At 37.2% G+C, this 14,087-nt stretch overlaps 1 protein-coding gene across 2 annotated transcripts in view; it reads right to left on the reverse strand.

Moving 5' to 3' along the window:
- Positions 1-1,272: 1,272 nt before the first annotated feature.
- LOC131901622 (sulfotransferase 2A1-like) overlaps positions 1,273-14,087 on the reverse strand; it is a 33,510-nt gene continuing 20,695 nt past the window's right edge. Inside the window, exons 5-6 of one of the 2 annotated variants that reach the window (XM_059252725.1) lie at positions 5,735-5,912; positions 1,273-1,385 (exon numbers count right to left, since the gene is read on the reverse strand). In XM_059252725.1, the coding sequence (XP_059108708.1) occupies positions 1,273-1,385; positions 5,735-5,912 (291 nt within the window). The remainder of the gene's footprint in view (positions 1,386-5,734; positions 5,913-14,087) is intronic. The other variant, XM_059252726.1, reaches the window with a different exon arrangement.

A 14,087-nucleotide genomic window follows, 5' to 3' on the forward strand; every position in this document is an offset into this window, starting at 1 on the left:
GACTTCTATTCTCCAGCCTCTGATTTATATATAACAGTGTCAATTTGATAATGCCTATTCTTGGCACTCTTTATCATCTTGGCCACCCTCTCTCATCTTATTCTGTTTTAGTCTTGCTTTTTTGATCCCCACTTAGTAGCCTGGCCTATTCTGCTGGCCATGTTCTGTCTACTACTTTCTCTCTCTGCTCTCGACTCTTCTAGATGCCCCTAGGTATATTCTTCATCATACCTAAAATAAATAACTTCCCTGTAATCATAAAAAGAAAAGAAAATATTGCATTATTTCTCCATTCTGAACATCTATATTTAAATATAAGTATGTTTATATTACACCCAAGCAGAGAGGTGCTATGTAGGAGGCAAAAGTGCTAACATGAGTGAATGTATGACACTTAACAGTAGAGGAGCAATACTGAGAAAATAGCAATGATGTGCATGTATGAACCAGTTTTATAATGAATCCCATTATTGTATACGCCCGTAAAAATTACCCACAAAGAAGGAAAAAGCTGAAATACAAATACACAGTTGTGAGAAGAAATGTAAGTTTATGAAGATATTCTACCATACACTACTTAAATTAGGTTTGAATGTCTCTATAAATATAATTTATTTATGTTTTGCCCAGATGTAACAGAGCAAAAATTATCTACAAATTTCTGTAGTATGCTTTGTATTTCAGATATTACAAAGGTTGTTTTAAGCTGGAATTCTGTGAAGCAAATTGGACTTGACTGTCAATGTATAGTAGACCAATCATAATAGGAACAAGTATTTGATAACTAAAGACTACAAGATTCAGAGCTGGAGAGATGATTCAGAGGTTAAGATCACTGTACTACCCACATAGAAGACCTGAATTTACTTCCTAGGACACAAATAAAGGAGCCTACAGACATGCAGTGGCAACTCGATGGGAACCAATGCATTCTTCTCATCGCTAAAGTTACTACACACAGAAATATGTGTGCACACCCATGTGCACGATGCACACCTGCAACATGCACTTGTGGCCGCATGTGTGCACGCACACGCACACACACAAACACACACACACACACACACACACACAGATTCACATAAAACCACCACCACTACTCTACTACTACTACCACTATTACTACTGCTATTATTACTACTAGTACATTTTAGAAAAAACCTACACAATTCAATAATAGGATGTATTCTATGACCATATCCACTCAGTCTCCTGAAAAAGGACAGAAAAATAAACACCAGTGTCCATGTAAGATTTTAAAATTTTAAGAATTTATTTCCATGGAAACAGCTCTGGAGGAAAACCAGCCATTTTCTCCTGGAATACTTTATCAAAGGTTTCAGCTTGAGCTACTGTAAAGTGGTTCTTCCAGTCCCCAGCCACACCTGGAAAATGTGAAGCAGACACAGAGATGGGTTAATGATGATTGTAAATCTGCTCTCATTCCTTTATTCACATGATATTATCATCTGCTTAAGTAGGACCACACAGTCAATAAAGTAGAACTAACAGTTACTCTATGGAGAACAATTCTTATGCTTTGAAAAGTATGCAAACAGACTTGTACCTCTGAATAAGTAATGTCAACCATCTCTTATATCAACATATCAACTCCACAATATAACAATATGGACACTGGATCTATATTTTTAATGTCCAGATTGTTTCTCCTCACTAGACATGCTTCCATCATACTATCGAGCCCAACAGTTTCATATCTCAAATACCCAAAAACACTCAATCGTTCTTTCTTCCTTTTACGGTTTACTTATAACTGTTCTGCAAACTATGCCAAAAACTTTTAAAACACCTTTTAAAATTAATTCTAATTATGTGTCTGTAGCTGCATATGAATGCACATGCCTGCAGAGGTTGAAGGTATCAGACACCATGGAGCTGGATATACACACAAAGGTAAGTTCCATATCAGTCATCTTGATATTTCCATCAAATACAACAGACACAAAATACTGCCCGCTGAGAGCATCTCAGGATGTCTGTTTTCAGTCAATATGGAGTTTGCTGATGCGTGAAGATGATTTTATTCCCAGAATTTTTTTTTACCATACCTTGGTTCTCATAACCACACTCTAAGAGTTTTTAGGCTTGGACATTGAAATATCCTCTAGTCCAAATTATCACATTGTATTATGTGTTCCTTAACCATGAAGTGCTGATGTGTTCCACATAGTTACTTCTTGTTCTTCTGTTTCCTTATTTTTGTGATGGTGACCCTCTCTTCCTATCTTCTCTCTATGTAGAATTCTACAGGCACCATCCTTGCTGTATTTTATTTCATAGCTGTGACACTTTGATGAATTTCCTCTTTTTCAACATGCTTGAAACATGCATCTAATATATTTGAAAAGTAAAATATTTCTTAAATTATCAAAGGCTTCATTTATCAAAGTGTATCAGACATACAAAAATAATCTCAATATGGAATTATTGAAAGGATTAGTAAATGAGTAAGGAAGATAGTGGCCTTGTTGCCATTTTGCTGATGAAGAAAAATTAGTCCTTGAGAACTTACCAGCAGTATAGTGATGCATGTAGATTTGAAGCCAAAAAGACTGACCACAGAAGTCATGTTTTTTCCTTACTAAAATACAATCTTTGTGTATCACATAAGTTAACTTTAAATGCCCAGTTTTACATTTTAAAGAAAGTATAATTATTGATACACAATAGTCAAATAATATACCATTACTTGTGATGACTGTAAGAGTGTCATCTATTAATACTGGAATCTATCAATGCCCACTGCTACTTTCAGCTTCATTATTATACTCATTAGTGAAACAAGTTGCGTTATTGTATCCCACAGTAATCTTGATCCTCATAAGCCAGACTGGATGCTGAGCTACCAGAATCTCAGCAAATTCACTATGTCTGCCAAATGGAATGAATCAATCCAGATGAGAGAATCATGTCTGTGGAGTGTATTCATGAAGTTCTCAGTCCAACCATCTCAAAATCTTGTGTACCTTTCATGCATGTATTTTTCTTCAGTGCTTCTTTCTAAAAACCTCCTGAAACTCTGATGTGTCCAGGGTCAGCAAAACCCTAATGCACAGTGGCTTAACTCCTGTTGGAAAGGAACTTCCTCCTAGTTTCAGAGGCTGCAGGTCTCATAAAATGTTGTTGTTCATATCCTCCTGGCTTTTTCGGCCTGTAGATAGTGGGCTTCTCCATAGGGCTTCCCTCTGTTTCTCAGATTAATATCTTTTTTGTACACCAGAGAAAATGATTACTGACTCAAGTACTCTGTCTAGTAAATATCTACTGTGAACTAATGAGGGTCAAAACCTTTGTAGTTTGTCAGAAGACATTTCCTCCCATGTGTCTTGATTGTGACAATGTCTTTATCAAAATTATGTCAACTAAACAGAACATCTCTCCGGTCTGTATTTCATGAACTATCTAAATATTGAATCATAATGACCAAATTGTTTGAGGAAAATTTTTCACTGGAGCTTTAAACTAAATTAATCCTATCTAGCCTGATAAGTGAGTCTCCCAGGTAAATATTAGCTCTTCAGATTATCTCTCTAGAGGCAAGGAAATGTGTCTCTCTGGTGTCCTGAGAAAAGCAACTAAAGGACAACAAAAACAAGTTGAGAGACTTCCTCTTGTTCAAAGCTAGTATAACATTTAACACAATTTTTCATGCATTATGATTTAAGGATTCAGTCTATTGGTAAGTAATGAAATAATTTTAGAATTAATTTTTGATATGCTCATACTTTCCATATTAAGCAAAGGAATCAATCTAATGTAGGAATTAAGAAGATCAACATTTTCCTCATTCTTCTTATTCTTTTCAAAATGTTTCCCAACATATGCATCTCAGCAACTTCTGCACTGGAGTCATGAATCAGGGTGAGGGGTGCAATGAAGTTTGTCTCCCCCTTCATTGACCTGGTTTCTTGTGGGATTAATGGTTTATAGTGAGTTTAATACAAGGAAAACAATTTCTCAGAATAAAAGTTATCTTCAAATACAAAAGAAATGGGTGTCTTATATGATGACTATGATAATTAAAGCACACATGAATTTAGGGCCATATCCAGTTTTTTGAAATAACTACTATATATTTTTCTCCTAAAAAATATAATACATGAAAATACTATGTTTTAGAAGAGACTAAACTAAAATCCCAATGTGGTCTCATTCTGGAAAAACATAGCTGGAAAAGAGGAAAGTACAGTTTTCTTCATGTAATTTTGTTCCAAACTCTATTTCATCTACTCCAATGTGTCTCAGATAAAACTTTTGTTAGTTTCAGTAGCCTGTCTCTATTAAACAAGCCACTTTTTGGTTTTGGCATTTCATTGAAGCCATTTTGTACACATACTCTTTTATCTCTGCCAAATTATTATTCATTTCAAGAAATCCAATAATGAGCTATTTCTTCTCTTACTTGAGGTCTTCAGTTCTTGTACAGAGAACTCTATCTCCATAGATTCTGGAGCACAGGAGTCTGAGGTTATGGGTCAATGGCAGTGGACCCTACTATAGGCCTCAGTCCTTAGTGTACAGATGACCATTTTCTTGAGATGACATTTTTGTGTGCCCAAATCTGAGTGTAATTTCCTCTTGTGAGGATACCAGGAGTACTGAATTAAATACAATACACTAATGACTTTAACTTACTTATCTCTATCTATACTCCTGATGTCCTTAGAGTCTTATGACCTGATCCTCACACTGTAGGTTGGAGGTTGACTAAAGATTAAGGCTGAAGCATGTAAATAATTGGAAGAAGCCAGGCAGTAGTGGGGCACGCCTTTAATCCCAGCACTCGGGAGGCAGAGGCAGGAGGATCTTTGTGAGTTCAAGGCCAGCCTGGTCTACAGACCGAAACCCAGGAAAGGTGCAAAGCTATACAGAGAAACCCAGTCTTGAAAAACCAAAAAAAAAAAAAAAACTAGAAGAGGAAAATTAAACGCATAACTCTCCACTTTCTGCATTTATATCCATGTTTTTTAGTCATCCCCAAATACCTCACATCTAACTCATTCCTTCTTCAACCCTGAGTCCCACCTCACCAATTATTCACTAATTTGGTGTGGTGTATTCTGGCAGTCACTCCTCAACTGCACAGCTATGAAACTATACCAACAATTTGCTCATAGCATAGAGAGGTGGCACAGACATAGAGAAGATGGGTATTCCCTTTTCAAGGTAGACAATTCAGAAAAAAGACAGTAAATATTATCATGAAGCAATCCAAATTTAGCTTGGCAAATGCCATCATATTTTAACACTGGAGGATAATTCACTTAGTTCTTATAAGTTCTAATCTTAGCCTGCAGTGGATCAACAATCTTGACCTGTTGAACATCTTTTACAGCAGTGAATGGAAGTATATTTTGTGGTTATCATCCATTATATATCTTTGGTTCTTTCCATTAAACATTTTCTTAGAGAATAGGGCTATGATACAGAACACCTAAGAAAGACAAACAAAAACATGTCTCTCATTTTCCATTGAGGATATTGGACACAACCATCTACAAACCCAAGATCATCTCCCCCCAAAAAATCAATCTTTTCAGAGTTTCTGAAATCCATATCATCACCACAGAAAGATTCCCCTGGAAGATCTCTGAGAAACTATGAGTGATGAGCAATGACTGCTGACACATTCACAACAATTTCTTAGAGCCTCATTGGAACAAAAAACCCTCCACATATTCTGACATATTTTGGGACTAAAGAGTCTCTTCACCTTTTCTCATGAGGACCAAATCATTAATATTCACAGCTTCTGGGTGGAGGTTGAAATTAGACATTCTGTTTTCTTTCATAGCTTCGAAGGAGCTGTACTTGAGGACCAGATCTAGCTCATCTGGCTCCAGTTTCTTTCCTAGGAAGTCACAGATCTTCTCTATGGTTCCCCTTGTATTCTAAATGAAGAATCAAAACAAAAATGAGGTTAATAATTAGAGAGCTCTGAGAAAACAGATGCAGAGAAGGTAACTACAGATGGAAGATGGAAAAAGAAACATGAAGAATGAAATGGCACCACGAAATGAGAAAGTATTGAATGGGGTTTAAGAAAGAAACAGGCCTTGTAAAGAGGGCAAGAGTCACACACAACATTTGTATATTTAGTCGGCTTGCAATGTGACTGATTTCTGGCCCCTAAAATACAGAGGCTATGGTTTTTTATGGGGGAGTTAATATTAGATGGGTCTCATATAACTTAGAGTGTCCTCAAATTTACTTTGTATTGAATGACGACCTTAAACTTTTGATCATCTTAACTTCAATTGTCTATTGCTATATTCACAGGTATATGCCAACCTACCTACTAAATGCAATGGGATTTTTGTCTTGAGACAGTATGCTACGGAGGGAGTCCTATCTGGTCTGATGCAAATTGCTGTGGAGACCAGACTGACCTCAAACACAAAGAGGCTTTTCCCCTTAAGTGCAAGCATTAAAGGTATGCACCACCATACCCAACCTGCCCTCAGAAGTTTAAAGATACTTGTAGACATACTTATAGAAAGCGTCAATGTGAGTGAAGGCAATATGCACAAATAATTTGATCTGGGTTCATGTTTATGCCAAATGATACTTTTTCCTATGGGTAACTGAGCATAACACAGATTTAAAACACTTTTATAAAAATGTTCTCAATAATTTTTACTTGGGGCTACTGCCAATATGTTATTTTGTTTTGAATTATGATTTCATGCTGTTACTTAGATGGGCATCAAATTCACAACCTTTTTACCTCAGACCCCCCACTGGGATTATAACTGTGCACTGCCACAACTGGCTCACTTCTAGAAGTTAGTCATAAGAATGCAAAACTTTGGAATAAGGAAGACTTTGCTTAGAATCCAAGCCCTACAAATGGGCTCATGAAGGAATTTTTGGCTCTAAACTTTTATTACATATCTTATCACAGACTCAGTTAATATTTAATGTAAAGGTAAACAACCATGGCAATAACTGAAAACAGTGCATTGAATGGTTGCAAAGGAGACTTATCAGGAAAATGAATGAGCATGCAGCAGAGGTGGGTAATGAAGTTTCCTGGGAAAAATTGAATTTTACAATGAAAAATTCAAATATTCCTCAAAAGACAAAGTATCTGATGGATGGCTTTGCTTTTTACATGGAAAATTTGTACCCCTGGAAAAGATAAAATCAAGAGATCAAATTATTTTGGAAAAATCCAATTTTTCTGTTTTTGATTATCCTTAATAAATTTCATCAAAGATTATTTTTCTGACTCATGCCAGGGAAGTAGGTAGGCTGACGACATATTTTCTCCTTTTCTTCTGCTCCTCACGTCCCAATTCGAAACTCTCATACCAAGTTCTGCCACAGAATATCTGTGGCATCTCGCCCCATCTAGAGTGGATCCCAAAGAGCTTCTCCTCCTATCCTGACTTTTCCAACTCATAGGATTATCCCAAGCTCCTACTTCAACTGGCCCTCTTTGGGAACCCACAGATTACTCTGGCCAGGGAAAAGTAAGCCAGCTGTAGATTTTTGGCTCACTCTCCATTCCTTTGTGTCCCATCCCCCAATGTTATCCCCAGTTCTGCATCAAAACACCTACATCAGACACCTCCATCTCTAGCGGATCTCAGAGACCCTCCTAAATACCCCTACCATAAATTGTTGATTGGACCCACACCTCAAGTCAATCAACCATTTCCCAAGAACCCACAGGCAAAACTGGGCGTGGAAGTAGTAGACTCAATGCAGAGCTTTATCTCTCCATTTCCTCCTCAAGTCCATTCTCCTAGTTTCACCCTCATCTCTGTGCAGAACACCTGCTATAGTCTCTCCCCAAAATTCCCCAATATAATGTGTATAACATAGGTCTTAGTCTCCAAAGTTCCTTCTACCTACTCATTCCTTTCCCTTCACCTCCAGATCAAGAAGACACTCCATAAGAACCCACAGGTCACTCTGACCAGGAAAGCAAGTAGGCTAACTATAGATCCTCACCTCTACCTCTGTTATCCCAAGGTCAATCATTCAATTTCATTCAAAGCTTTACATCAAAATTTTGCTGTGGCCTGTCCTCGTTCAGTAGCCCCATTTCCAGGTGATTATCTATGTAGTTCCTTTGGAAAACTCTGCTTTCTTCCATCCTGGTGTCCTTCCTATCCCCACTCATAGTCCACTCCCTTTTCTAAGTGCTATGGAATGTTCCTGTACTCTGTATAAATTATGCCCAGATTGGTTTAATGAAAAAGCTGACTGACCAATAGCCAAGCAAGATATGGTTAGGCAATAAAATCAAAGTATGGAGGAGGAAATGAAGAGCGGAGTGGAGTGAGCCACTGAAGAAACAAGATGTTATAGGCAGGTGAAACCACAGGACCTGTGACAATACAAAGATTAATAAAAATGGGTTAATTTTAATGCAAAAGTGAGAATTCAAACCAAAATTATTCAAAAAGGAAGGTGGAGGATATTTTATACTTAATAAGGTAAAAACCCACCACGATGGCATTTCAATTCTTAACATTTATTCTCCAAATGCAACGGCACCCATATTTGTAAGACAAACATGACTAACACTAAAATCAAACATCAAATCCCAAACATTAATAGTGGGACACTTCAGCAGCTCATTCCTACAAATGGACATGCCATCCAGAAGGAAATTAAACTGATAAATAATAGAATTATCAGACATTGTGGCGTGAATGACCAGGACATATATCTATAGTATATTTCACCCAAACACAAAAGGTTATACTTGTTTCTCATTCTCTCATGGAACTTTCTCCAAAATTGATCATATACTCAGTTACAAATCAAGTATCCACACATCAAAAAAGTTAAAATAACCCACTATATACTATGAGACCACTGTGAGTAAAATTTGCATTTTGAAAACAACAGAAACTGTAGACAGCCTATAAAATCATGAAAACTGAAAAACTCGCAGCTGAATTAACAATGGGTCAAGAAAGAAATAAAGATATTAAACACTTCTTAGAATTCAATTAAAATAAATCCACGACCTACCGAAATTAATGGGACACAATTAAAGCTGTGTTAAGAGAAGACTCATAGCACTAAGAACCTGATAGCAGAAATTAGAGAATTCTCATACCAGAGAAATAACAGCACAATTAAAAGCTCTAGAACAATAAGAAGCAGGCACAAATCTTAGAAAGAATTCAGGAAATAGTCAAATAGAGGACTAAAATCAATATAATAGAAGCAAAGAGAACAATGCAAACCATCAATGAAACATCGAGTTGGTTCTTTGAGGAAAAACAACAAGGTAGGCAAACATTTATCCAAACTTACTAAATGGAAGAGAGAGAATATCCAAATTAACATAATCAGAAATGATAAGAGAGACATAACAAGAAACACCTAGGATATTAAAGAAATCATTGGGCCATAAGTCAAAAATGTGTACACCACAAACTTGGAAAATCTAAAAGAAGGGAACAACATTTGTGTTAGATATCACTTACTGAAGATATATGAAGTTCAAAACAATTTATATAGATGCATAATGCCCAAGGAAATAGAAGCAGTCATTAAAAGTCTCCCAACCAATAGTAGCCATGACTAGTTTGTTTTAGTACATAATTCTACCAGGCATTCAAAGAAGTGCTAATACCTATACTCCTCAAATTATTGCACAAGATAGAAATAGATGGAATATTGCCAAATTATTTTATGAGGCCACAGTTACGCTGATATCTGAACCACACAAAGAAGAAACAAAAATAGAATTACAAACGAATTTCCCTCATTAACATAGATGTAAAATACTCAATAAAGTACTCACAAACTGAATCCAAGTAAACAAAAAGATAATCCACCCTAGTTAGGTGGGCTTCATCCCAGAGATGCAAGGATGGTTCAAACGTATGAAAATCTGTTAATTTAATCCATCATATAGACAAACTGGAAGAAAAACACCACAGGATTATCCTATTAGATGAAAAAAATCCTTTAACAAAAAGGAGCACCCCTTCATGATAAATAGCTTGGAGAGATCAGGGATATGGGGACATAGTTATACATACTAATGACAATATATTGCAACCAATAGCCAACATCAAATTAAATGGGTAGAAAGTCAAAGCAATTTCACAAAAAACAGGAACATGACAAGGTTTCCACACTTTCTACATCTATTAAACACAGTACTTGAAGTGTTGTCTAGCAGAATATGACAACTTAAGGAGAATAATTGGAAACAAATTGTAAAGGAAGTCAAAAAAATTACTATTTGCAGGTGATACAATAGTATACATAATCTATGGCTGGGCAGTGGTGGCGCACGCCTTTAATCCCAGCACTCGGGAGGCAGAGCCAGGCGGATCTCTGTGAGTTCGAGGCCAGCCTGGGCTACCAAGTGAGTCCCAGGAAAGGCACAAAACTACACAGAGAAACCCTGTCTCGAAAAACAAAACAAAAAAATATAGTATACATAATCTAAAAAGAATTCTACCAAGGAGATCCAAAACTGATAAACATCTTGAGTGTAGTAGCTGGATACATAAAAAAACTAAAAAAAGAATCCCAGTAGCCCTCTTATATACAAATGATAAATGGGGTAAGAAAGAAATCAGGAAAACAACACCCTTCACAATAGCCACAAGTAAGATAAAATATCTTGGTGTAACTGTAAGAAAGCAAGTGAAAAACCTGTATGACAGGAACCTAAAGACTCTGAAGGAAGAAACTGTAGAAGATTTCAAAACATGGAAATGTCTTCCATATTCATTGATCATCAGGTTTAACATAGTAAAACTGGTCAGCTTATCAAAAGAAATCTACAGATTCAATGGAATACCCATCAAAATTCTAACACTATTCTTTACAGACCTTAAAATAACAATACTCAACTTTTTATGAAAAACTAAAAAAAAAGCAGGATAGCTAAAACAATCTTGGACAAGAAAATAATGTCCAGAGATATCACTGTCCCTGATTTAAAACTGAAGTACATATCTGCACAGAGGATTCTCAACAGGGGAGTCTAAATAGCTGAGAAATAGTCAAAGAAATATTAAAATCCTTAGCCATCAGGGAAATGCAATTAAAAACAACACTGAGTTTTATCTTACACCTGTCAGAATAGTTAAGACCAAAATTACCATTGACAGACTTATGATGAAGAGCACGTGGAACAAGAGGAATGCTCCTCCACTGCTGCGGGGAGTGCAAACTTATACAGCCACTTTGGAAATAAATATGGCAGTTTCTAAGAAATTTGGGAATTGATCTACCTCAAGACTCAGTTATACCATACCACTCCTGGGCATATGCCAAAAGAACACTTCATACCACAGGACACTTTTTCTACTATGTTTATAGAAGCTTTATTTGTAATAGTCAGAAACTGTAAATAACCTCAATAGAAAATTGGATACAGAAAATCTGGTATATTTATATAATGGAGTATTACTCAGCTGTTAAAAACAATGACATCATTAAATAAGAAGACAAACTGATGGATGTAGAAAAGATAGTCATGATTAAGGCAATTCTGACACAGAAATACAAGAATGGTATGTACTCAATCATAAGTGACTATTACGTAGAAAGTAAGGGAGAACTAAGATAAAACTGACAGACCAAGAGAAACTAAATAACTAGGTATGCCCAAGGGGGTATGCATGAAACTCACTGTGAGAAAGTAAAATGAACATTGCTAGTGGATGGAGGAGGGACTTAGAAGGGAGAATGAGGATGGGAACAGGAGGGATCATGTGGGTGGAGGATGGGTTGAGAGAGAATTAGGAGAGACAATGGAATATGGGGGCATCTATGGGATAAGATGGAAACCTAGAGCAATGGAAACACTCAGGAATCTATGAGAATGACCTAGTAACATGGAATATGGCAACTGAACTAGCCATCTCCTGTAACCAGGCAAGATTTCCTGTGGAAGGACTGGGACACCAGCCCAGCCACAAAGCCTTCAACCTACAATCTGTCCTGCTGACAAAATTTGCTTGGGTAAAGATGTGGCAGAAATTGGGGGAGTGAACAAGAAATAACTAGCAGAGCTACAGACCCATGTCCTGAGAGGGGCTCCCCTCTGTGGGCTAGCACCCAGAGGCAGTATACTCCAGAGATTTAGGATAGCAAAAATGTGAATGGCACAGGAAGTCAATGAAATGATATACTGCTTTTCTCACAGATTGATGTCTAGTACAACTGTCATCACATAGGCTTCACCACAAAGCAACTGATGGAAAAATATGCAGAGACCTAAAGCCAAACATTAGGTGGAGCTCACAAATATCCTTCAGAACAGGGCATGGCTGGAGTGTAGGGCCCAGTGACATCAAAGACACCAAAAAAAACCCCAAAACCAAAGACTAAACTTACCTGGGCTCACAGGGGCTCACAGAGACTGAACAAACAACAACGGACCTCCATGAGATTGTTATAGGTGCTGTGCATATATATTACAGTTTTGTAACTTAGTGTTCATGTGAGACTCCTAATAATGAGAGCAGGGGAAGTCCCTGACTCTTTTGCTTCCTTTCAACACCCATTTCTAATACCAGATTACCTCATCCAGCCTAAATAGAAGAGGAAGAGACTAGTCACCCCTCTATTTGATATACCATGGCTAGCTGATATCATTGGGAGGCCCACCAGTATCTGAAGACTAACAGTGGAGGGGAATGGAGTGGGTGGCAGTAGTGTTGGAAGAAGTAGGAAGAGGGGAGTGAGGGAAATTTTGGTTTGGATGAAAAAACAAAAATAAATAAATAAACCAAAAATAAATCATGACAATAACTCCACAACCTAAAGAAGGAGAGGCATATCAAAGTAAAAAGAAAACATGCAGAACCCAAAATAGACAACAGACAAGATCAGGAAAAAAAAGTTGGTTCAGCCCATAATCATAATGAAAGAACTCAACATGGAGACAAGTTACAGATGGATAGGCAAGGCCTGGAATGGAATAATCAAATGAGAATGGGGAAAGGAGAGGGACTTGAGGGAGGGAGGGAATATGAGGAGTGACAGCTACAATTAAGGAACACATCAGTGAATGTATGGAAAGCTAGTACAATAAAAACTTCTTAAAATATATACACATACGATGACAATCTAAATAATATTACCAAATAATGGGGGAGATCATGTTCCAAATGACCATCTCTTGTCTGGTATTGGGTTACACCTAGTGAGTTCTTGGCCAAAGAGATTCCACAGGACCCCTAACACAAGCCTTTGCCAAGACTATAGTTTGCTCTCCACAAACTGACAGCAAGGACTCATTGCTGAAGACAACACCTTTATCACTCATCAACCATGGAGATGCTGGTGATTACATACTGCTGTCAGCTCCACATTCCATCATCGTTATTAAAAGATGGTACTATGCATACTATCAAAAGAGAAATGTAAACATTAATCTAGCCACAAATACTTTGATCTACAATTTTGTCCTGAGAGATATGCTGGAGTAATGTTTGCACAAAGCTCATGGGAGGAAATAACCAATAATTTATTTTACTTAAGGCCCACTTCATGAGATGGAATCTTTACCTGACACTGCTTTGCTGACCAGAGGTTAAATAGCCTGGGGACCTAGTGTAAAGGAAACTAATACTGATCTAACAATTTAGTGACAAAATGACTCCTAACGATATACTGCTATGCTCAGATTTGTGCCTTGTTCAGCCATCATCAGAGAAGCTTTCTCATGAAGCTGCCAAGAACAAATAAGAGACCCTCAGACAGACATTACACAGAGTGGATACTTCTGAACAAATCAGTTCTTAGTGGTATGTTTCCACTAAATCCCTCCAAAACTCCTCCTCAGAAGAAGAAAGCGTAAGAGCCAGAGAGGAGGGAAGACATGAAGAAAACAAGGCCCTCCACATCAGCATGAGAAAAACACATAAGAAGCCACATTCTGAAGCATGCTGCACTGTGCTCCATGTCTGCCCCAGTTCTCTACTTATAAATTAGAGTTTCTACTTTCATGATTTTATGGGCTTCCCAAGTGTTCAATCACATGGATCTCTGATTTTTGTGCCATAGTGATGCTTTTGTTCTGTTGATTTGTCTTGTCCAACTCTAAGGTGATAGTATTGTTTCATCAT

Source organism: Peromyscus eremicus, unplaced genomic scaffold, assembly GCF_949786415.1.
Source record: "Peromyscus eremicus unplaced genomic scaffold, PerEre_H2_v1 PerEre#2#unplaced_143, whole genome shotgun sequence".
NCBI lineage: Eukaryota > Metazoa > Chordata > Mammalia > Rodentia > Cricetidae > Peromyscus > Peromyscus eremicus.